We start from the raw sequence: 26,692 nt of genomic DNA on the forward strand, positions 1-26,692 counted from the left end.
TGTTATAAACACTGCATTTAAAACAATGATTGGTGCTTCATGGTACTGCTAATAAGATTATGGAAAGGCAATCTGTACATAGGAGTTTATTTCGATGCCCACAAGTTTTAAATCATTACTTTTTATATCCCAGCCCACTGGATGTCTCCTCCAATTGAATTACCATTGGGTTTTACAATGTGATTTACAAAATGAGCTGACAGTATGATTTACAAAGTATCATATAAAACACAACTGTTTCCCTTATAATACAATCATTAAAACAATGCATGGAAAGCTGAAAATGACCAGACATTAGAAAAGAACAAATCTATGTTTAGGCTGGAACCCAGTTATGAACAAGTCTTTTAAGCAAAATTATCAATACTAACAATGAATGCAGGACAAACTTGCCTAAATGATCGCAAGTCTTTTTTTACAGTGTTTTGCAACTCCTCTTTAGGAGAAACATGAAAGTACATTATTTAAGAGAAAAATCTAATATTCTTCCATTTCATACAGTCACACATCATTCTTAAAATAAATTTCACATTTTCTGGAAGAAGCTATGAAAAACCACAAATGTATACTTTTCCAAAGTGTGGCCACTATACTTATAACTGCAATCTTTTTCCAAACACCCATTATGTCTTTAATTAAGAAAAAAAGAACAAAAAGGGCAGAAAACACTACACAAATGAACAGAACAGAGTACAACAGCACATTAAAAATGTGGTATTTGAGCCATAGATGCCATCATCCTGGGAACAGATGTTTTGTTCCAGTGCTACAAACTTTCTAGCCTCATGAAAAAAGTAGTTGCATCTACCTTGGAGAGAATCCAAAATCTAACCTTTTGTGTAGGGTTAGAAGTTTTAATTAGGATTTTTGCCTAGGTTTGGGGGTTTTAGACAACATTATGTTCATGGCTAACTTAATAAATTAGGTCCTTTTGAATGTCAGAACAGTACAAAGAGGGGACAAATTGTCTTGAATGTCTTACATATAATCAAAATGATAGAACAGAATGTCAGTAACCTGTAAGGGCTAAGGCAGTGTATGCTGTCATCTCTACAATAGTACAGATGGTTCTGAACTTTTTTATTATGGAAAAAGTAATTGTGAATGGCAGTTTTATTATTAAAATAACTACACCAGGAAAGATTTTGAGCTCACCTACATTAATGTAACTGAGTGCAAAATCTGGCCCACTCAGGTCAAAATATACAAGCTTAAAGCTGTTTGACTGCTTTATTTTCTATCACGCAATCCAGATGAATTACACCCACATCCAGTATATGTAGTTTCACTTGCAAATTAGAACACCGATGTCAATAAGTGGCATTGTTTCCTTGATATGTATTGAAAGGGTGCTGAATATGTGTCTCAATTCAAATCTGCTGCTAGTTCATATGATTGGAAAAGAAAGTGCTTTTTGCCACTTCATTTAGCTTGTGGCATTCATTTTTTTCAAAGACAGACTTAGGTTTGATTACTTCCAGCCTGTACAAGTCAAATGTACCTTGGAATGTTTTAAAAGGTTTGACAGCTCTGAAATATACTTTGACTGTACATACATACATATTTTCATAAATACATCTGACAGGGACCTCAGAACTAAGTATGCGGTGTTATGGGACAGAATCACAATAGGCAGCTTTATTTGTGGAATCTAGATCCAAAGTAAAATGAACTGAGTTTTGATCATATTGTCAGTACACAAATTAAACAAAAAAAAATACACAATTAGTTTACTCAAGAAATAAACATATTTGCAAATAATCTGACAGGAAGAAGTCTGTTATTTACAACACTGAAAGCTTTTAACAACCATAGACTTATTAATGTGTTGTACTGTAAAGTCACCCAGACAAGGCTAGCAAGAATGAGCATAGTGGTAGGTCCCAAAGGCAACTCCCAAACATCTTCCTCTTGCGGAGACTTTGGTAATTGTCTGTTGTATAAAACACCAACTCATATAACTTCATTTCAGATGTTAACTGTTTTCCTTACATAGAAGAGTTCGACTGTATTACTTCAGTTATTGTGAAGACATTCTAAATCCACAGAACAGCAGACATTCCCGTTCTGTACAAACAAACAAACGAATATTAGTGCTCATCAAAGAACGAGTGAAAAACAGAGAGAACAAAGGGCCGTAAGACTTGGATACAGAAATCCTTTTTGTTGCTACGGGAAATGAATAAACCTGTGAGATTTTGGTAGAGGTAGGGTGTTGTTGATCCCTACTACTGAATTTCTCTTGTCTGTTAGCTACCTGATAATGTACAAGCCTTTGTTATATCTTCTATACAGCTCATGCAGCGTCTTCTTTTTTCTCAGGTGTGAGGAAGGGTACTTTATATCCACGAGCTTGTTTATATCCTTCCCAGCTACACAGCTGGTCAAATAAAAGAGGTCATCCACAAAAATCATTGCCTCTCTTGTGATTTTGGCTATTCTACTTTGGAAGAATTAGGTTTAAATAGAAGCTAGTTCAGGTTCCAGGCCTATATGGTTCTTGCTGTGATTTTCAAACACGTTGATTGTGGTGCAAAACTCTAGAACTCTTGGTTCAAAGATGGTACCTTTTATTAGACCAACTAAAAAATTGCAAAAAAAAAATCTTTTTGCATTGCTTTTTGTCTCAGACCAACATGGCTACCAAATACATTGATTGTGATGGTGTTTTTATGATCTGACCATTCCTTTAACAGGTAAGAATTAAAATCACTGACTCATTTATCATGGTGTCAACTGCTGTGAGTCACAAATCACCTGAATTGAATTTAAATCAGAAACTTGAGTGTGAAATCTCATTACAGAACTGTACCATTTTATTAATATAAAATGTAAAAAATAGTGAAGCTACTACATTTAACTTTGCAGTGATATTCTGTACAGAGGCTTTTAGTCTGTTTGAACATATGCAGGTGTGCATACTCTCAGATCACAGGTAAGAACTGTGATAGCAGTTCCAACTCTGTTGTCAATAGGTAAGTCTGTGACGGTCAAATGCACGGGAATCTTACAAATTAAAAAAAAAAAGAAATCTAGCTCTTAAGGGAAATTCCACAAAAAAGGCCAGCAAAGAAAATCAAAAGGTGATCTGATGGCCACTTATAAGTTTATCAGGGGTGACCACCAGGATCTGGGGGAACGTTTGTTCACCAGAGCGCCCCAAGGGATGACGAGGTCGAACGGTCACAAACTCCTGCAAGACCGTTTCAGGCTGGACATAAGGAAGAATTTCTTTACTGTCCGAGCACCCAGAGTCTGGAATAGCCTGCCATCGGAGGTGGTTCAAGCACCTACATTGAACACCTTCAAGAGTAAATTGGATGCTTATCTTGCTGGGATCCTATGGCCCCAGCTGACTTCCTGCCCTTTGGGCAGGGGGCTGGACTCGATGATCTCCCGAGGTCCCTTCCAGCCCTGATGTCTATGAAATCTATGAAATCTATGAAAATGAATTAAAGCCCAGAATCAGACCATAATGCAGTAAAAGCTGTGTTAACCAGCATTTTACCAACCGGAATACTCTGTTAACTGGATTTCCAATATTCCTCAATACAAATCTTCACTTTAGCAGCCAGAATCTTTGCTGAGTCTGCCTGGCCTGTGCATCAAGTATTTCTGTTGGTTACCTTGATTAGTGATGCTGCAGGGGAAAGGATGGAGGGAGGGGAAAGGGATCTGCGCGGGGCAGGGCGGGCTGCCGCTGCAGGGTGGGGCAAGTATAACCCTCAGATAACCAGAATTTTCAGATAACTGGCACCCCCATTACCTCACTCATGCCAGATAACAAAGCTTTTACTCCACCTTTTCTCTAGTATTACACAGGAGACAAAAAAACTTCATACAGCATTTTATATGATACAGACACAGTTTCATAAGACTATATTTAGTTCTTTCACTGAGCAAGGAATGAATAAAATGGAACAGTTCTCTATCTATGAATGATACAAAGGACAGGCAACCAGAATTTGAATTCAACACTGGGTGCATCTACACGTTCATTAATATGCTTTTACCACTGCACATTAAATTTAGAACCTCTAAGATGAGGTACTAAATAAATCTGTATTAGGCTACCCTAATGCACAGTAGCAAAAGTGCATGCTTTTTAGTGACACGTAATGTGCTATATAGCCTTATTTTACTGCACATTAGAATACTAGTACGGTTTTTGATGTGACACTCTAATGTGATATAAAATAGGCTACTACACATTCAAGCACATGTGTAGAAGTGCCCAGTGTTAAGAAGTTATATTTTAATAGTAGTAAAATGACTTTATTTAGGGTTTGTTTAGTCCTCATTTTTATTTTAAAAAAAGGGTTTCTTAGGTAGCACTGGACAAAAATAAATCTTTTTGTAAGAAATGTAAATTTGCTTCAAGTCTAAGGTTATGCCTATATTTTTAAAAAGTGAGACAAGTATTTGACCTCTGTGTTTATATACGCCTGTGTGATGCTGTCATTTTGTGAACTGTCCATCTATACAGAATTCCAAAATTCCACTATAAAACTTAAGGTGGGATTTTGGAATTGAAGAACTCTGGTTTTCATTTCAGTCCATCAGATAGGTGAAATTTATTTATCAATTATGACATGTCTGTTATTTGCAACACATTAATTATGAATGTAGTTTATTCAGTCATGTTCTTCCTCATACAGGGCTCATTCCAAACTACACTGAAATCAATGAAAAGACTCACATGAGCTTTGATGAGCCCAGATCAAATCTGTATTGCTTAGAAATAGTATCATTCTACATTGATTTTTCAAATATGATGGTTGCACTTACAGCATTATGTGCGAAATCAGGCTGGAAATCTTAAAAAGGACACACTTCTGCTTTACTTTCCAATATTTCCTGTTTTACTGAACACACTGGCAAAAGCCAGGAAGTGCAAAGAAAGGAAGAAGCACAAAGGACTATAAACTTATGGCACATGAATGGAGCTGCCACAAGCGAAGAAATTAACAGAGTGTTCCTGGAAGAAATCACCATATATTTAAAATTATCCTCTAATTACTAAAATACCATAAGCTGGGGCAGGTTTATTTCAGCTCAAGGGGTTGTCATGGAGCGGCACTGTTTTGGGGTGAAGTTTTCCTGGAATGTCTCTTTCATGCATTCAGGGTTAAGTTAATATATCTGATGCATCACTGGCATGATTTCCTACTGGTTTACTTTTTGTGTCATCATTTACCCCTGCAAACCCAAGTTATAAGTTGTGGGGCTGTGTAAAACAGCACCATTTCGTTTCAACTTCCATTTCACCATTTTGATGGGACAGTGTTTTGTTTCGAGTTTCATTTCATTTTGAAACCACTGTTCCATTTTCTTTCATAGAAACTGCTTCTCTGTTTCAACACTGTTTCAATGTGTCACCTATAGGCTATAATGGGGAAGCCCAAAACTGCCTATAACATGTCATTTCCTGCCTGATTCAGATGAAACTTGCTGCGTTGGTAGCCCCTTTTGAGGCCACAAAGCCTGCCAAGTTTTAAGGAAATAGGTGCAGGGATTTCTGGGAAACTGCACCTCAAATTCTTGAAAGCAAAACTTATGCTGTGTGTGTGTTAAGCCAGCGGGGTGAAAACTACAGGCATGCTAGCCCCTGCTGAAGCCACGAAGCCTGCCAAGTTTCAAGGAGATAGGTGTAGGGGGGTTGGGCTTCTGGGACCCTGCACCTTACGCTGCTGACGGGCAAAACCCATGACATGGGTGACTGTGTGACTGACTGTGTCTGTGTTAGGGCACAGGGGGGTGAAAACTGCAGGGATAGTAGCCCCTGCTGAGGCCATGAAGCCTGCTAGCTTTCAGGGAGATAGATGCAGGGGTTTCTGGGAAAGTGCACCTCAAGCTGCTAACAAGCAAAACTCATGACATGTGTGACTGTGTGTGTGTTAAGGCATGCCCTCACCGGAACTGGGGCCTCTACATGACATGGTAGCTTGCCTCAATGAGGTCTACTCCTCCCCTACAGCCTCAGCCCGGTCCACCACTTTAAATGATGACAGGTAATAACTTAGTAAGCAGCACAGTAGCACCACCAGCATTTCAGGGAGCCAAACAGTCACAGTCAATATCAGAGCAGTCTTTCCTGCATCTTCCCCCTCCCTCTCCTTACTTTGTTTCCCTGCAGGCAAGCCCAGCTTCCGCCTTGAAACATCTCAAAACTTTTGAAGCATTTTGACTGACCTCATTTTGTTTTGAGGCTGTTTCAAAGCCCTTTGTTTCATTTCAATTTCACTGTTCTGAGCATGAAATGAGTCGAAACAGCGTTGACATGAGACAGCTGGGGAACTTTGCCCAGCCCTAATAAACTGCACTCCTCCACGTCATCTCTGAATTTGGCTCACAGTGATTCTGTTTCTAGTGCTCCTCTCAAACATTTGTTTTGGAGAACGAACAAGCCTAATTTTCAAACCCTCATGTATCATGCAATTTTTGTTGTTGTATTTGTCTCTACTAGACAGTTATTATTGCTTTAAAAGTACATTTTAATAAACTTCTGGAACATTTAGCCATTATTAAAATGCTATCCTAGTTCCATATAAAGAATTCCTCCAGGGCTTTCAAACAGAATAGTTTAAAGTTGCAGAAGTATGTTAAATATCTGTACTCATATTTCCAAGAAAATAATTATAGAATTACCATGTTTTGTTTCCACTCTGCAAACCATAAATTGTACATCTGTTATACCATAGGCTACATTATCTGCCCTTGGATCTATTTATTTCAATGCAAGTTGCATGAGAACTTCCAGAGCTAAAATATTACCCTGCATTTATAATATAGTCCAGATTTCCATCACCATAATATGGTCACAGTACCTTGCATTTGCAGGTGGTACAAGGAGATCCAACCATAGTCCACACAGAGCCACTGAGCCTTGTGATCCCATAGCCATCTAAACAGGTTTTTTGGATGTCGTAAGTGATGTTATCAGCTAGACAAGGGTCACTGACACAGTGGGGGCAACATTCTCCTTCTGAAATAGCTGTGTATTCACAGTTTGGATTTGGGCATAAAAGGGGCCAACAATCCACTTCCCCCTCCTGTAGAAAGAGAAATAAGGTGCATGGATATTCCTTACAAATCACTTGACAATGAGAAACAATAAAAAACTATAGCCTGTGAGAGCATATTTGTGCAGCAAGCTGCAATTATTCTAACATGTTAGCACTGTACATATATTCAGCTAGTCAGAGCACAACATCATTAGGCACTGTTTCCTACAGAGCACAATATCATTTTGTTTTTTCTTGATGTAACAAACAATTCTGTTCTTTATCATGATAGGAATGCCTACATTAAAAAATAAATAAATTGGTGAGTTGTGGCTTCATACAGACATTTGAATAATCTGGGAGAACTGTCCTAAGTATGTTTTCCTGGTAGAAAAATTTACCCAGAACTGTGTGTACAGACCTGTGAGTGCTAAGGTGCTAAAGAATGGAGAGCTTAAAATGCTGACACTGTGCAGCTGGATGGGGTCTTATGTACACATCTCAGCATGCTCTGCAGGCTCCATTGGACTGTCTGGCAAAGGATAGCTGCAGTGCATATGGCTGATCCTGGGAATGGGGCAGAGGGAAAGTTGGGGCATAGAGCCTGAGATCACCCCGTGCCTGACCTCCATACCCAGCAGAAGGTTTGGACTGGATAAGGAGTAGCCCTGGGTCTAGAACACAAGCCACATGCTCAATTTAAGGCATGAATCAAATCAGCCACAACAATGTTTTACATTAAATGTGAAGCATCTTTATGGCTGGTTTGCTGTTATATAATTTATTGACTATGACACATTACAGTTTATGGCACAATTAACATGTTAAAAGCTTTAAGTTGCATTACGGGTTAAAGAAAGCATTTACATATCTCCATAAATACACTATTTAAGACATACTAAGAAAGCAGGAAGTACTTATCACCTGATGGCTGGCTCCATGTAAAAGGGGTAGGGATCATACACCTGTTCCTAAATCTGGCAGTCTCTGCAACTCAAGGGCCATGATACTTCAGCAGGCATCAGCTGAAGTGCAGCTTATTCCACCATGTCTTATAATACCTGACATGCTTTAACCTGTATATGCTCCCTACTGAAAGCAGCTGGAAAATATCCACATATATAGACTTTATACCACTCAGGGAATGCTCTTACTGGCCTCTTAGGGCATTTTTCCTTTGTGTTGCTTCAGACTGATAAGTATTGGGGTCCAAATGCTAATGGGCCGTGCACAATTTTTTAAAAAGGTTCTTATTTTTTAAATTAAAATCAATTTTTCACCCCAAGCAAAAATAGGCACTTGCTAAAGCTGTGTCCATAACAAATATCAATTTTGGTCATAGTCAAGTACCTAGAAAATATATTTCTTCCTATCCCATAATGCTAAATAACCAAAATAAAAACAAATTAAGTAAAACATACTTTAGGCTTGATCCTCTCTTAAACAGATAGTGAATCATAATGTGTTTAATTCCATTAAGGCTGTGCATACCCTATACAGAATGAAGAAAAAAATTAGGAAGTAGGGTAAAAACTCAGGCTGTATTTGTGCAGTTCTTAGCACTAAAAAAATGGAAGTGAAACGGATTCTGAGTCCAAATCCCAGAAACATCATTGACCTAGCTTATCACCGTAAATCACCTAGCCCATTCATGTCTCAGTTAGCTGAGCTATGAACTCAGGTGAGACACAAAATATCTTTTGGAAATATACTGAACTTGACTACTCCTGTGAATATTCCATTTAAGTATATGTGAATAACTTACAATTTAACTGAAAATCTTTGCCCCTTTTATTTCTTATGCAATTATATAAGAACCAGAAAAAGTAAACTCAAAACTACATTAAATTGAAGAGTCATATGCATACTTACAAAGTACAGGATAATGTTATGTATTCTGTGAGACCCCAGGCCTCAGGGAAGTCAGTATCAATATTATATATGTGCCAATTAGGGCTTTTTTTGAGGCGGGAACTCCTGTTTTCCTTGATTTGCTTTTAATTAAAATTGCTGTTTTACTAATTAGGATCTCTCCCCATAAAAGAAAACTGAGGAAAAATGGAGAATATAATAATAAATAGATCATGACCCCAGGTTCCCCCTGCGCTGGCAATAAGGTGTAATGGGCTCTGATCCTTGAACTCACAACCATGCCTCCTGCCATGCATGTATGGCATGGAAGGCAGCACAGTTGTGGGGGTCATATATCAGATTCCATGACACCTTTACTTGCACATCTGCCAGGGTAATAATAATAATAATAAACAACAAGAACTAGCAACTGAGATTAAAAACGCTACTTGTTTTTTTTGTTATTCCTTCTGTTTGTTTGGTATTTTAGATTTTCTTTATCATGTTGGCCTTTGGTTTCCTAGTTGTTTGCTTTTTCAAGGCGTATTGGACTTTGTTTTTGATTCCTAAATTTCCAGTTTTGATAGGAAAGATTAGTCATATTGTGGGATTTGTATTTTAAAGAAAAAAAGTGGTTTTTATAAGTTAATATTTTGAAAATAACATAATTGATAAAAACTCTGCAAGGAATGTTGATAAATAAAATATCAATGCAATGAACAAAATTAAAATTGTTTCAAAGGTTTCAAAATAACTATGAAATTTTGTTGGCCTGCTCTACTTAAACAGAGCTGACAAGACAGTTGTAAAATAATCTATTACCTTGCTTCTGTCTCATGATTCTAGGGCCTTTAACATCTTTTAAATAATAATCTAAGTAAAAGGGTGTTGAAGAAAGAATTAGCAACCTCCTATTTTAAAACATGCCTTGCTATAAATCCAAATCTTTATCATGTTGGCTTCTCTTGAAAACAGTTTATTTTCATACCAGACAACGACATTGCTGACAGCTGTATGTCCAGTTGTCCCCACTATGATACAGCTTATGTCCATTTTGGTCTAAACATTGACTGGTCACTCTGGTGTCACATTCTGGGCAGCAAAAGAGATCAACGCTGGGGTTCTGGCAATCACAAGCTGTTCGCCGGCAGAAAATCTTCCCATCCTGTTGAGAAAAAATTTTCATTGGTACTAAGCATATGCTACTAAATAGCAAGTTACTTCAGCTGAACAGACACAGTGATGAAGGTGTACAAAAAGCACACAGGTAGCCCAGGGAAGACCAGGGACAAACTCTATAAGATATAAACTTCCTTGGTGCCTGGCAAAATGGCCAGGGAGCTATGTTACTATGCCTTTGTCATGTCATTATAAAAATCACCTTTCAATGCTAGTGAACATTTATCTTCTACCTGTTTTCTGTTGAAATGGCACTGTGTCCCTCTTTTTCCATGCCCCTAGATATAAAATAACCAGTGTCTCTAGTTTAAATGGAGTAAGGCAATTTCACATCTCATCAATTATATGACCAAAAATCTCCAAGTAGTCACCTCTTTCTTTAGTATGTATCAGAACAATAATTTTCTGCACACTTTATTTTCAATAACTGTGTGATTATCAAGAAAATCACTTTCAATAAATCAAAACTGAGCATGTAGTGCCATTAATTTAATAGGAAGCTATAACATTAAAAACAGAGAAAGTCACTGCTATCTAAGGAACCTCATATAACAACATCTAGGTAGCATTTATCTCTTGTTATAGTCTACATTTGGAATTTGAGTTCATCAGATAAAAACTACTTAGTCACAATGTATCATCATGAAAAATAATCTTGAATTAATGATATATTTTTATTCACAGATTCCTTGAGCTTTAGTTTTCTCACCACAAGTGTTAAATATTTACCAACAGTGGCTACGTACAGACAGTCAAAAAGCCCAAGGCTCAGTCAGTTCAATCTTCACAGGTTAGTCTAAGTTACACAGACTGAACTGATAAGCAAGTGAAAAGACATTCACTTTTGATACTGGAAATGCAGCCACATGACTGCAGTGACTCAAGCCAGAAGCGGGGGGAGACACGGACAGACGGACGGACTAGAGCACTTAGGGAACTAGGGTTCCTAACTCTTTTGAATCTATTCTGGGGGTTTCCAGAATGCCAACATGCCCATGATACACAATGTGAATGTGCCCATGTGCTTGCGTACATCAGTTATGGATTACGGTGTGTAGACTTTACATCCGGAAGGCAAATGCACACTACTATTATATTTTAAAAACCCACTGGACTACTGTATAAAGTAGATTCATCATTTAATATGTATTTTAATGAATGCCGTATCATTGATCTCCCGGGTGACTCTCAGGAGTCTCCTGGAGATTTATATCTAAATCCTGGAGACTCCAGGGCAATCCTGAAGGGTTGACAACCCTAGCTGGAACAGACAGCTTGGGCCAAGGGTGGCCCACTCACCCTGGATGGTGGTGGGGGAGGTTCCGGGGAGGTACAAAGCATCCTGGGATGCTGAAGTTAACTTGAATCTGGAGGGAATCTGGGACAGAAGTTCAATAAACCAATTTAACCTAAATCAGTTAAGTCTGATACTCCATCCATCCAGGTTTATCTTAAACCAGTTTTGGCCATTTAGAAAGCAGTTTATATGCACTGAACTTCTGTTGTGTTCAGATTTAAACTGGTTTCCTATCCCTTATACTGGTTTATGTGTAATTTCTGTTCCTAGCCAGTACAGAACTAGGTACTCAGTTAGAACAGTTAATCAGAATGGTCATGGCTAAACATAGAAATTGCATCTGTACGTAAAAAAGAAAGGATATATTCAGCTGGTACAAAAGGAATAAGTGACTTTATTCCAAATCTTGATGAAAATTATGGAGATTATTGTGTTATAAATTATATCCTTTCTTATAGGTCAGGCAACCCACTGCTATTGCACATGCAGACTAAGCAACCAAAATCACAGTTTATAATGAGTTACTGAAAAGGTTTTTTATTATTATTTTGGCTTAAGTTTTTAGATGTTATCATCATTTACTGGTTTCACACTTACTCAGGTATGAACAAGAGGCTTAGCAGAGAAAGGAACAAGGGACAGATTCTTTTAGAGTTTATTCCTGAATCATTCCACTAACTTTAATGGGGTTGCTTTACATTTCAATCAGTGCCAGGACTGAAACAAAAACAGAGGCTTTAGGGCTATAAATGAGGTAAGGCACAATATCAAAATTCTTCAATACCGCCACAGTAACCTATCGCTCTTGCGAGAAAAGGGACAATACAACTTGTTATTATAACCATAACTAATTAGATGTTTTTACATGAACCCTGATAATGTGTTTAAAGGACAATTCAAAATGAGAATTATCTGTCCATATGCTGACAAAATACGTTATAGATCCAAAATAATAATAAGTTGTGTCATGAGTTGCTTAGATCAGAATTATTAACATAAAATAAAATAGAATAAAACATCACACACAAAACAGGAACATGCAGAGGACCAGCAGCATGAAATTACAATGCTCATATTTGCTAATGACACTACAGGTGTTTCATAATATTCCTGAATTGATTTGCTTATTACAGATGATTGTGGTAATACTTAAAATTGCTCATTGTTTCTTGCAACAAAAAATAAACAGGAAACAAAACATGGAAAGCTAGTGAGCACAAAATCCCTAAGAAAGACTCAACCAACTTTCTTCAAGGCAAATGGCTAGATGGAAGAATTTAAGTTTATCCTTACTTGCTGATCTCAACTTGTGAGTCCAACTATGTAGAAGAGAACAGGGTCTCTTTGCATCATGCTCTATTGAGCAGTGGTAGGGAGAGAAGAATGAGAAACTCTGGGTCCACTAGCTACCCAGGGTAGCATGGATGGTAGAGAATAAAATGCTGCCTTAAAATAGCATATGGACAGCAGAATAAGAACTATTAAACTCCAAGGACGCAGAATTATGACTTTCTAAAGGAAAATTAACTTTCAGGGTAGAGTGGTATTACTATATCCAGTCCATTAATCAGGGAAAATTTTAAAGTTACAACCCAGCCCAAATGTTCATACCAAATGACTAGTACCACAAACTTAGGAGACCCTTGTGCTCTCTAGGTGCCTTGGCGTCACTCAGTCAAAAACTGCCACCTGAGCACTAGAGGTCTAGTTAATAACTGCTAGCAATAACCTATCCATTCTGTTTAGATTTGCATCCTCTGCTTGAAGATAATTTTAAAAATTCCCCTTTTCACTTGGTGACAGCAGTGGTGCTTTTGTGCTACTCACTGCTCCTGCACTGTTTACCTCTGGAGAGTAACTAACCTTTTACATTACCTTCACTCTATATATTTCAGAACAATGACAGTGCCTGATATTTCTGCTGGAGACCTTTTGATAATCATAATGTACTGCTTCTCTCTATATTCTTTAAGCATCTGTGATTTGTCTACAACCTTGCTAGTTCCACATCTTGCAAAAATTATTTTGATCCATATGCTATAGCGAGACAGAGCCTCTTACACTGCATCTTCTTACTTGCTTCTCTGGAATACTATCCCTATGTGAATGTTGGCTGTTTTAAAAAACAAACAAACAAAAAACTTGCTTTATATGAACAAAGAAAGGGAAAACTTATTTTCCTTTCAATGAAATAGTATCTTGTTTTCTCACATACTACCCCGCCATAACTCCCAATAAAGGCATGCACTTTGATAAGGCAGAATGAAGAAAAAGAAGTCGTGGCTGCACAGAACAGGGACAACGCCTAATGTTCAGCTTGCTTATACTCCCCTTCCTGCTTAACCAAATGCTGAAACCCTAGTGTCTGTGGATTGGTCTCCATGTGTGGATCTATGATTTTGAAGACAGCTAAAAAGTTTGCAAACAGAAATAAGAGCAGAGAGACCAGGATCAGCTAGCAAACTGAAAAGCTTCCAGAAAAGCTTGATTTGTGGACCATCAAGACCATTAAAAGAAGTGATCATTTACATCTATGGAATGAAGAACAATGAGCCATTAAATCAATTGACTCCCTCACCTGTCTGAATAGAAATGCCACCTCTGGAATCAAAGCAAGGTGATTCTATTTGGTAGAAAAATCAGCTTCCCTGCTTAAGACATGCACCACAATTTTTTGGGAGGGTTATTTTTGAGAAAAAGTGGGTATGCAAAATATACACTAATAAACACTTAGAGATACACATACAGATGCATATCCAGATTGAAGTGCCTGCAACACATGTACCTTACATGGCTCACAAACTTAGTTAACTGAGTTTTCAAACTTAGTTAACTGAGTTTTACACTTTGCTTCTGTGAGTTTGGGAAACACTATTAAATGCTGAAATGTAACACAAGACTGGTTTGCAGGCCCCACAAAATTAATGGGAGAACCGTGAATGGCATTCAGATCCTTCTGGAATCTATCTACCACACTGCAATTCTGCCAGGGATGTCCTTTTGCTCCTCATTTGTGAGAACTGCATATTCTCTCTCTTTAAAGGGAATGCAGGATGATCTGATTTGAAGAATGTTTTCGAAACTATATGTTCAGCTAGGCCTGCTTTATGCACAATAGGTGGAATAAGAAAAACTAAGATTAAAAATGCAATTCTCTGTCAGTCCTGTATACCAATTGTCATGAGAATTTAGAAGCATTCTTAAAGAATGCAGAGCAAATCTACTTTAGGCTAGATTCTTAATTAATGCACTCCCATACTTAAGATTTAGGAATTTTAATATTACTGTAAATTTTGTTGGGATCAGATACCACTACGGCTAGAGATTATCCAATATAATATATGTCTGCTGAAGTGTTACAACAATCCCTTGATTTTTACTTAAAAACTGCTATGTTACTGTATGGCCCAATCTTGCTGACACTAATATTGTTACTTACGTTGGATAATAGCTTACTCCATAAATAACTCCTCCTAAATCAGTGGAACCACTTGAGGAGTAAAATCCTACAACATGTGAGTAAGGTTATCTGTTTCACTGAAATCAATGTCATAATTCTCACAGCTATATATAATTTTCACAGTTCTTTACTGACAACATGTTCAAATCATTAACAGATAGGTGCCAACAGGTGCAAAACAGCACACAGTTCATAGTGACACATCCCCATAAAAATGGGGATAAGAAACAGGGTGGAGACAAGCACAAGCAAATACCTTTAATGAGTAAAAGGTCACACAGAAGTAACCAATTAGTCAACAACAAACAGTACACATGCTTTCATACTAACACTAGAAGTCTAAGATCGAAGGTGGAGGGGAACTTGAATGCTTAGCAGTAAATAATGATACTGATGCAATAGGTAACTAAGAAACATGGTGAAATGAGGATAAATGATGGGATTCTGTAATATCAGGATACAAATTATACAGGAATGACAGAGTAGGTCATATTGTGGGGTGGGAATGGCACTCTATATCAAAGGCTGCATCAAATCAAATAGGGCAGATTTTTCAACTGATGAGAGTGGTATCATAGAGTCTTTGTGGACAGAAATCTTGGGTTTCAATAGAAAAAGTACATCTAGGGATATACTACTGACCTCCAGGCCGGGATGGCAGCAATGAGCTAGAAATGCTAAAGGAGTTCAGAAGCGGTGACAGCAAAAAACACAGTAATAATGGGGGACTTCAACTATCCACAAATAAGACTGGGTCAATGTAACATCATGCTGGGATGCTGAGACCAAATTTCTAAATGATATAAAAGATTGCTTCCTGGAGCAGTTAGTTCTGGAACTTACAAGAAGACAGGCCATTCTTGACCTGGTCTTAAACAGTTCACAGGATTTGGTGAAAAGGGTCAGTGTCACTGAGTCATTTGGCAACAGTAACCACAATGCAACTGGGTTTGACATCCGTGTAGGAGGGGAGACACATATCTACACAGTGGCTGCATCTATAAGAGACGCTAACCGCACAGTAGCTCATTACTAGTGTTGCATTGCATGAAGCAACACTACTGTGCAGTAGTAACAAGCTACTGCATAGTCAGCATCACCTGAAAGCTATTTGGTGATGCTACTGCACAGTTATATGCACAGTCATTTAGTACTTGTTTATACTAGTACTAAGTGCTTGGGCAATAACAAGTGCTCAGTCAGCATTTCATATAGACATGGCTCACATCCTTTAACTTTAAAAAGGAAGATTACATCAAAATGAGGAAGCTAGTTAGAAGTTAAAAGAGGTGAGGAACTTGCAGGAAGCATGGGAACTGCTTAAGAACACCTTATTGGAGGCACAGAGCAAATGGATACTGCAAATAAAAAAAGAAAAGAAAATGTAGAAGTCAAATCCTAATGTAAAAAATAAAAAGAGCATAAACATAGCAAAGCAAGCGTAAAACTGTAATAAGACAAGCTAAGAAAGAATTTGAGGAGAAACTTGCTAGACACACAAAAGATGACAATAAAAAAATATTTCAGTACATTAGGAATCAATTGGGCCTTCAGATGATCAGGGTGTAAAAGAGGTGCTCAAGGATGTCAGAGCCATTGCTGAGAAACTAAATGTATACTTTGCATCCGTTTTCTTACTTGATCCACTCCTCTCCAGGGACAAGTCAGTGGAACTGACCCAAACTGAGGTTTCAATACAGGAGGTCGTAGAGGAAATTGAGAAACTAAACAGTAGCAAATCACTAGGACCTGATGGCATTCACCTTAGGATCCTTAAGGAGCTCAGATTGTAAATTGCTGAACTCCTAACTGTAGTATGCAACCTATCATAAAAACAGTGTCAGTACCAGAGGGCTGGAGGGCTGCCAATGTGACTCCCATATTTAAAAAAGGCTCTAGAGGGGATGCAAGGAACTACAGGCCAGCAAGCCTAATTTCTGTTCCAGGAAAACTGGCAGAAACAATGATAAAAAAAGCATTGTTCAGCACGTGAGTGAAAATGACTTGCTGAGGAGGAATCCACATGGCTTTGTCAAAGGGAGTCTTACCAAATCAACAGAATTCTTTGAGGTTGTCAACAAGGGTGGATCGGGGGGGATTCAGTTGACACAGTATATTTGAACTTCCAAAAGGCCTTTGACAAGGTCCCCCATCAGAGGCTCTAAACTAAATTAGGTAGTCATGGGATTACAGGGAAAGCCCACTCATGGACTAAAAATTGCTGTAAAAATAGAAAGCAGAGTGAGTATTCATAGTCAATTTTCAGGATGGAAAGAGGTAAACAACAGGTCCCCCAGGGATCTGTGCTGGAACCAGTGCTGTTTAACTGATGAATAAATAAATGATCTGGACAGGGGGGTAAGTAGCATGCTGGCTACTTTTGCCAATGACACAAAATTATTCAAAGTGGTAAAGACCAAGGCCGACTGTGAGGAACTACAGAAGGATCTGGCATGACTGAGCAAATGGGCAACTAAATGGCAGATATAATTCAATGTAGATAAGTATAAAGTGAGGCACCTGGGCAAAAATAACCCCAGGTATATCTACACTATGATGGGTGCTACATTAGGTGTGACCACACAGAAAGAGGTATGGGAGTCATTGTGGACAGTTCATTAAAAAACATTAGCTCCATGCTCAGCAGCTGTCAAAAAGGCCAACCAAATGTTAGAGATTATTAAGAAGGGAATTGTAAACAAAACAGAAAGTACCATTATGGCTCCTTATAAATCCATGGGGCATTCACACCTTGACTACTGTGCCCAATTCTGGTCTCCACACCTCAAAAAGTATATAGAAGAACTACAGAAGGCACAGAGAAGGGCACCAAGAATGACTGGTTGTATAGAGGTGCTTCCATATGAAGAGAGACAAAAGAGGCTAGGCCTATTCAGTTTAGAAATGTGATGTTGGGGGTGGGGGGATGTTATAAAGGGTTTATAAAATAGGAAATGGTGAAAAGAATATACATTAGGATTTATTATTTACTGTCTCTCACAGTACAAGAATTAAGCATCACAAAATGAAGCTAGTAGGTTTAAAATGAACAAAAGGAAGTTCTTTTTCAGACAGTGTGTAATTAAAGTGTGGAACTCATTGCCACCAGATATGGAAACTGAAAGTTTAGCCAGATTCAAAACAGGATTGGATAGAAGGGGCATTATTAGCTACTGAGCATGAGTTAGGTGTATAGACTCTGAATCTGAGAACTTAAATCCTGGAGGTTGCAAGTGAGAGAGGAGGACGCAAGGGGGGTGCAGGAGAAGAACCCCTAGTCATACCCATTTCATTCTCCCTTTCAGCATCTACTCTCTTCCACTGTGACACAGGATACTGAGCAAGCTGGATCTATGGTCTGACCCAGTAAATGTCAATTCTTATGTTTTTATATATCTTTTCTTAAAAAAAGAATGATGGTATATTATATCTCATACAAATTATAAGCCAATGCCTATTTACCCACTCTCTCCACAATGATAAGGAGAAGGAAAAAAACTTAATATTCACACACAGAAAACATTCATTTATTTGCTCTGGATAAGACAAGCAAGTAGAAATTTTCAAAGCTTGTATAAGCGCAAGTAAAAGGACTGGCAGATGGCTCTATTCTACTTTTCCCCACACTGGAAGTGTGGAAAGCCCCAACTGCATCAGCTGCAGTGCAACTTCACTGAAAACACAGTAGGCCAAGAAAATGAAATGCAGAGGCAGCTGTTTCTGTAAAATAATCAAATATGATCAAAGACAGTGTAAAGTCACAGCTGGCAGGTTTGAGATTTTAAAGATCTAGTCAGATGCAGTAGTTTCTATTGCAACCAGTAGGCTGAAATAGCTGTTATGCTGTTCATCCCCTGGTAGGTAGATGAACAGGGATCTTCTTGTATAAGGCCTCTGTAAGACAGCTTTGAGTAGGAGGCCAGAACTCAGGCCTTCAAGCATACACTATTCTCAAATAAAATGAAAAGCAAATAGTAAATTAGTATGAGGAACTGAGGATAAAACAAGGATATAAAGAAACAAAATAAGAGATGGGGAAGGCTACAAAATGAGACAGACATTTAAAAATATCTACAGTAGTAAATGAGCACACTGTGTATTTTCACGTACTAATAAGAGGCATTCAGCATAAGAAATAGCTACAAGGAGAAAATGGCAAAGACGATATAAATTACAAGGCTAAGATGAGCATACTAATCTTTAGACCAGATGTCTTCACATATATTAAGCTGTATTATATTAAGCTGTTTATTCTTTTCACAGTAAAATATTCTCATTCTTTCATAAGCCAACCAGCATATTATATATTTAACAGGGTATCAAACTTACAAGGGGAAAAGGTTTAGGATGCTTGGAGGCTGCTTGAAGTAATGGTTTTGGTCTGACAAGGTTTCTATTTGAACCGAAAATAGAGCAAGGCACTTGAATTTCTACTGGTTCTGAAACCTAGTTGACAACTGTGCTGTAAGGATAACAAGCCTCTTATTTTTTATATTAGTGTCAACACAGAGGCCTTACCTGGTTTCTTCCTATTTGCTGCTACCCACAATGTCCAAAAATTGTTAGTGATCCAAAATCTCATCTTGCATACACCAAGAAAAAGTCTTTCTACCATTGTTATTGCAAATAATGGGAGTCTCATCACTGACTTGAATGGAGCAGGACTGGAGCTACATTACAGGTGTAACTAAGACACAAACGTGGCCCAAGGGGACTGATTCTCTTAATCGAAAAAGTTTTACACCAGTGTAACTCTACTGGCTTCAGCGTTGCTCCTACTTTAATATAATTTAAGAGGATAAGGCCCAATGCCCTTTAAACTAGGCTTCCACACCATAGTTGGGGACTGTTAACATAGAACAGGATTCCTTACTGAATCAGTGTAAGCTTTAGCACTAAGTAGATACACGTCTGCTATGATGGCTCCCTAAAAGGTTTATGAGAATGAGAGCTCAATTTATTCACAGATGGCTCATTAGAGAAAATATTAACAGGCTCAAATCACAAGGGAGACTGAGGCACTGAAACACTCAGTCTGTCAAACTCAACTTTTAGACATCCTGCTGCTTAGTAGAATCAATAGCCCCAAGCAACATGCCCTTTCTCTTTATACAATGCATGGGAAGAGTTGGGCCCTAAGCACAGGATTCACAGAAACCAACATGTTAAGCACAGTGCTGTCTGAACTGCTGTATAGGAAATGGTGATGAGAGGGGTCATGCTTAAACCCCACTCTTCTGAATCTATATTCCAAGCAAAGCAGAACACCTTCAACAGGTAGGTTGTCTGAAACGACTCTTCCTGACACAATACTACAGAGGCTGGTGGTTAGAACGCACGACTGGGGATACAACAGGTGGGTCTGAGACGCTTCAGCTGATATCTATTTGGTAGGGATGCCACCACACCTTCTTTTAGCTGTCTTTTAATCATGCTCTGGTGAGCTGCACAAAGGAATGTCCATCTTGTAAATTTTGATGAGTCTTAGGCATGAACTGGACCCTAGATGCTCAGCTTTGTTGACAGTTAGGTAATTGTGCATATATATGCCCAACAGCTGCAGCATAGTCTCTACAGGATTGTATCAGTGAAAATGTAAGTGCTGAGGGACTTAGGTAAGGCTTTGTGACTGTCCATGATGCCCTAATATTGGACTAGACCAGGTAATCTAAAGAAAACACATGACACACAACTCACCTTACAGGAACAAACAGAGCACCTATCATCCTTCAGTGTCCACACCTGACCATTTCGCTTCAAGCCACCTTCATGTGGGCAATCCCCAGTGCAAGATGGTCCTGATGGACACAGACAATCGAAACCACCTGCCAAGTTCACACAGGCTGAATCATTCCAACAGGTGTGGATCCTTAGGGCACATTCATCGATATCTGCAAAACACAGCCAATTTATAGTGTCTTGGAGGTTTGTTTCCAGTGACAAATTGTTCATTCATTATTAAACAGTTATTGCTTGTCTCCCTGGGTTGTTGGAGGGTGTCTGCCTCCTGGTATATTCTGTATTTGTTGGAAGCAAAACAGAATTACTATGTTCTGTTATGATTCCACTAGTGACTCTTGAAACCACTTACAGTATGCTCATTTGTAAATGCCGACATTCCTAGTAAAGCTATACAGCAATGATGAACTTGAACTGCCAGGGAAGGTGCTTCTAGTTAGTAGGAACTGGCAGACAGTTAAAATGACTCTCTGCCAATTAGGCCACCTTCTGTTCTGGGTTTTAGACTGAAATAGAAAAGCACCATTCTTCATAAGCTCCTAGCATGATCAAAGCTTCCCTGGACTAATGACAAGCAATCACTACCCTTTCCATTAGCTGGAAAGAAGAAGAGAATAAAAGGAAAGGCATCAGAATGGTTTCTATAGACAAGAAATCCTCAAGCTCTGAAAGTATACAAAATCATGTAGTAAAAGTGAGATTCGGCAAGGCAACAAAGATTTCAGCACCAACCATTGAAAAAGTGAATATTTTTCCTAGGTGATTTTAGGAACTACTTAACTACTAAATAATATGATGCATTACTACACAGAGTTGAAATTGCTGACAGGTGATTATTGCAGGTGGGAATTTTCTTGGGACCCCAAGGATAACACCCTTGCTTTTATTAAAAAAAAATGCCATGAAATCATTTTGCTAAGACAATCTGGAAAATAGCTATGTTTCTCTAGAAAATCTTTATTAGAGCTCTGTTTAAGAAAATGTTTACAATTATAGTGCAAATGAATATATAGCTCTTGTTTCCATAATGTACATTAACAACGAAAAGCCTAATCAAGGGGGGGAAAGAAGTTTACTTGGATGAGATGAAGCATATTATATAAATGGATGAATACATAAAAATGATTTTTAATGTGTGTGTGTATATTTACATATAACTATGAAAATATAAATTGGAACAGATAGTAAAATCTCGTATAATACTTTTCATTCTGAAGAACACATTTATACAAATGTTACAAATTATGCAGAAGAATCACAAAATGTACCACTTAAAATGCAGTGACTTCTAGGTTGAAATATGCAACTATTTAATAGGCAATAGTTAAGTATCACATACCAATAGTACCTAAGGTTTAAGAAAAGCAGTGGAGAATATAATATACATTATTACATGGAAATTATGGTGTCAAATTTCCCAAAGATGACATGGCTAGCAACCATGCTACTTCTGTGGCAAATGCCATAACCTCTGAAAGCGGTCAGAAGTTTGGATTAACTTTTCTCAGGGGTAAAGCATGCCTTCCGAACAAGTGATACAGATGGAGCTCTAACTGCATCACAAATGGTACTTCTTAGAGCAGGGTGTTAAAGACACCAACCTGCAGAGTCCCATCATCTGGCCCCCTATGTCACCCTTAGGTCTTGCACTGGATCCACACGCTGCACGCGGTTTGTGCTGGACCAGTAGCCTATGCTCAATGTCAGTTCTTGCAGAGGGCTGGTCTGGGGTACCTGGTACTACTCTGGACCAGCCCTGCACACTAGGTCCAATATGTGAGACTGGTCTGTGGGCCTAATGAATAAATTATTCCAGTGGGTCATATGATCTTAGTGCAGGGGTCAGTAACATTATTGGGCAGACTGCCAAAAACACCTGCAACCTCGACTTGTAAGATGTTGGTATGCTGGGGCAGACAGTGGGGAAGCTCTGAGAAGCCTGATCCTTGTTGTGGCAGTGCAGCCCTGGCCCCTTCCCTGCCGCCCACCCCAATGTCTTTGCATGCCTACCCCTTAGTAGTTTGAATTCCAAAGTCACTTTTTGTATTTTACTCACATAAGAAGTTTTACATGCATAAGGTCTGAGTAAACAATCAGAAATATGTTCAGAATTTGGACTGATGAGAAAAAAGTTTCCATCATGCAGGTCAAGCTAGCTAGTTATCATAGCCAGGATAGCAAACCTCTCAAACTGGCTATTATTTCACATTTAAATTTACAGGTGGTGGGGATGGACTGGAAATGCCAAGCAACCTGCTGGCCAGCGCAGCGGAATCAAAAATATAGGCCAGCAGCAAATCGCTAATCCTCCCTTCCCTTTACTTCTCCTACCCCAGAGCGAAGATGAAGCGAAGAGGGAACTGTGCCTTTGAGTGTCTGGTGAGCACAGAGTCTGCTGGGCTTACTTCTAGGTTGATGCAATTTACATATCACATCTTATTCAACGTTATTTGACCCTTAGACTTCCTACACACTACTGTATTTTTCTGCCGTATTTCAAATACGTGAAAAAATATATCTCCATGTGCACACTTTGCCCCCATTAGTTTTCTTCCCATCATTTCTTTAATAAATAGGTTATCTAGAAGGGGCCATTCTATGTGGTATAAAAGGCACTTTATGATTTGAAATCAAAGCTCGCGGTCTATTGTTTATCAGGTGCCGGCGTATTTAAAAAAGAAGAAAAGCCTCAAACAATGACATAAACAGAGCCATGGATATGGAATTAGTTGTTTCAATGGAAGATGATAACCAATTAGCCATTATGGAACTAAGAGTATTCTTTAAAAAAACATGTGCTATTTATCCTTTCACTAGACCTTGACTTGTATTTTATGTTGAAAACAAATATACAAATGCAACATACACTTTGCCGTTGGTGATTTCACATTTAATAGATCCAAGCATTGTCAATATTTTCTACCCCACAACAATAAGGCCTCCCTAAATAGCATATGTATAATATGCAGCAGGATTAGAGTTCAGATTAGAAGAGTAGGTTTAACAGTTCAAAACTAAAAGGATTTCACAGATGAATATAGAGCCATATTGCCTACACAGTTCCATGTAATTGCTTTACTTATGACATAGAAAACTAATTCTGCTTCCATGCAATTTAACAGATTTATGGAAAGCCAGATGTTAGCAATTATGGAAACTGACATTATTCATAGTCTCAGTACTACAGACCTGTTTGCACTGCACAAAACCAACTTAATCTATTATATGTAACCAAAAGGGAAGAAACACCCTATTTACTTATAGCAACTGCTGCTCTCTGCTGAGTGAACATAAAGAAGAAGCCCCACTGAGAACTGCCCAACCTAGCAAGCAGGCCATTCATGAGGAACAAGCCAATCAAACAAAAGCCAAGTAACATGTACTGTTTGCAAATTTTTGGGCCTTGTTATACATTAATTTTAGGTGCATGCTGGAGATCTTAACCCCCCATTTTCCAGACATTAACACCTGGAATTAGTTTTAAGCACACTTTAGGGTGCTTAAAGTTACGCCACTCCGGGGAAGGTTAATTTCTGATTCGTGTTACCAAGTTCATGTTCCATTAATACATGGCCACTCCCCACAGATGGGCCACCCAAGTTGCAGTCATCCAGCATCCTAGGACATAGTTTCCTCTCCCCCACCCTCCTGTTGTCTGTGGAGGCTCTTTCTACCCTGTGAACTGTACTGCTAAGGGGGCAGTTCTGGCACCACACCAACTCTCCCTCCTACTCCTGGGGGAGTGACCTTCCCATCCACAGGGGTGCAACCCCATGCAAACAGCCTGCAGAGCACATGCCAGCTAGCCAGGTCACAGAGCATGGATGAATCCAGGAGTAGGATCTAGAGGGGTTCAGGAGGGAACAAGCTAAGGGGACAGATCAGGTCCCCATAAGCTGGGGTTTCTTTCCTGTGCCAGGGGCAGTAGCTCTCCCAAAAGTGCCTTTTCATAGCTCTCACCTCCCAGCCACCCTGGGAAGCATGACCAGCACCTCCCACCCCAATCCCAAATTATTAAAATTTTTAAAATGTTTTTTATTAATTTTTAGTTTATCCTTCAGAGGCTGACTTCCTTCATTTCACCATCCTTCCCCCATCCCCATTTCCTCTCCACCTCCCATTTCCTGTCCCATCCCATTAATTCTTTGCCTCATAGCTTCTTCATGTTCCCAACCCCAACAACCCATCTCTGACACACCCCCTCTCCCCACCTAGACCAGCTATATAAATTTATCTTGGCTTACCAGTTCTATGGTGGCAACTCACACCTGTAGCTTCTAGTCAGACCCCTGTTTACCAGCCCCCTAGTGACAAGTCACAGCTGGGCAGATGGGGGACAGTCAGAGGCAGTTTTTAGCCTTAAGATATGACTGGTCCAAACTCAAGCCAGCATTAACACCAATCAACATTTGATCAGCTCAAACTGCAACACGTAACAAGGCCCTTTAATCCTAGACCATTTGTCTTCTTCCCCTTCCTTAATACAAATGAGGGCTCCCTATTATTTTACTGCATTTATTATTTACATGTTTTAATAATTAATCAAATGTTAAAGGGTTGGGCATTGCACCCATTCCATAACTAAACTTTTAATGGACATAATTTTCTTGAAACAGTCCTTGGGCACATTTCTGCTATTACTGGCTTTAGTTCTCAGCATCAGAACCAATCATGCACACTGACAGTAGCAAAGTAATATTTTCCCTTTTTCGCCCTTTGGACCTGAGATTGAGGGTATTTTTAAAAAACTTGAATGCTTGGTTTTACTTTCAATTAGCTCACAAAGCTATTCCACTGTAAGTGAATTCTAATGTAATTATACAAGTATATACAAGATGAGATTATAAAACACAAATTTAAAATATAAATGAAAATAGTCCTATTTATGACTAAACCTCTTTCAAAGACTGGTCTTGCTATGTAAGCCACAGCAAACTGCCCTGATTTCTCTGCTGCTATGAATTGGCAATACCTTGGATTTGGGGTTTTGTATCAAAGTAATTTAAGCTATCCTATAGGTACTTCACTCAAATAATTCACAAACCCAAATGTCATGGTATACAATTTCTAATAAAGAAAATATTTAAAGAGAATTTGAAATCAAATAAATATAAAAATCACATTATGAGGTCCGTCTATATATTTAAATCCTCTTCATAATTTTTTCAGAAATTATGGCTTGACTCAAACTGTGAATGGGTGGGAAGGGCATTACACTAGTGGTCACTTGGTGAAACCTAGCTGCTATGTTTTTTCTATTGTCATCAGCCATAAACATTCAGGGAAGGAGATCAGTATATAGTTGTTCCTGATGGATGAGACAAAACAATTCATAAGCAGCTCATTTCCTGTTCTACCACCACGTCACTGGTTCTGAAGTAAAAACTTATTTGCTTCACAACTAGGCAAGATTTGACTTAAAAAGCAGATAAAGTATGAGAGATAATACAGCTGTCTTAGCTCCTTTCTGATTATAACAACACAAGCAGGTTTCTTTCTTTACTTCTTATGGCGAAATAACTGAGGATTTTCTGAACACAATGAAATTCATTTAGTCCTTATTTTGAATTATTTTAATTCATTTACTAAAAACACTTGGGGCCTGATGGCACCATGGCATGCAGGCTGTGTAATATCTTGAACAAATTTGAATGACACAACTTGGAAAGTAAGGTGGCATGATACAACCTTTTGAGAGAATCATTGCCTTTAACACATGTACATACTTCCTTTTAATGCAAAATGGAAGGTGACTAGGAACAGGCCATTTGCACTAGTAATTACCACCAGGACACATCCCAGGGTAAGTGAAGATACATTTATGTGCAATGCCACCTCAAGAACAATGCAGGGAACTCAAGGGTTCTAGCAAAACCCCAAGTGCAAATTGCATTTCTTCTATCTTTCCTTCACTAAGGATTCATTGCAATGAGTGCCCTTAACAAAAATCCTAACACTCTACTAATAAAACTGCTTGGTTTTCCCTACAGGGGAAAGGATGAAAGACAATGAACTACATGTGACATGACAGGAACACTTTTTAAAGTATTCTTGGAAGATACTTTGGTGATTTGGCCATCTCAGAACCCGAACAGAATAGAATGGGGGGAAATCATCTGAGAGAAACCATTTTGTATTTCTTCCCTCCCTGGCCCACAATGA

The 26,692-nt window shown here is 38.6% G+C and overlaps 1 protein-coding gene across 2 annotated transcripts in view; it reads right to left on the bottom strand.

Annotated features, from left to right (window-relative positions):
• Positions 1-1,635: 1,635 nt before the first annotated feature.
• NELL1 (neural EGFL like 1) overlaps positions 1,636-26,692 on the bottom strand; it is a 524,835-nt gene continuing 499,778 nt past the window's right edge. For both annotated transcript variants that reach the window (XM_090032860.1, XM_090032859.1), the window contains 4 exons: positions 20,489-20,682; positions 9,844-10,020; positions 6,828-7,052; positions 1,636-2,067 (listed from right to left, as the gene is read on the bottom strand). In XM_090032860.1, the coding sequence (XP_089888986.1) occupies positions 2,017-2,067; positions 6,828-7,052; positions 9,844-10,020; positions 20,489-20,682 (647 nt within the window). In that variant the 3' untranslated portion in view covers positions 1,636-2,016. The remainder of the gene's footprint in view (positions 2,068-6,827; positions 7,053-9,843; positions 10,021-20,488; positions 20,683-26,692) is intronic.

The sequence above is a fragment of the Crocodylus siamensis genome, chromosome 2 (genome assembly GCF_052110815.1).
Source record: "Crocodylus siamensis isolate JL-2025a chromosome 2, ASM5211081v1, whole genome shotgun sequence".
Taxonomy (NCBI): Eukaryota; Metazoa; Chordata; order Crocodylia; family Crocodylidae; genus Crocodylus; species Crocodylus siamensis.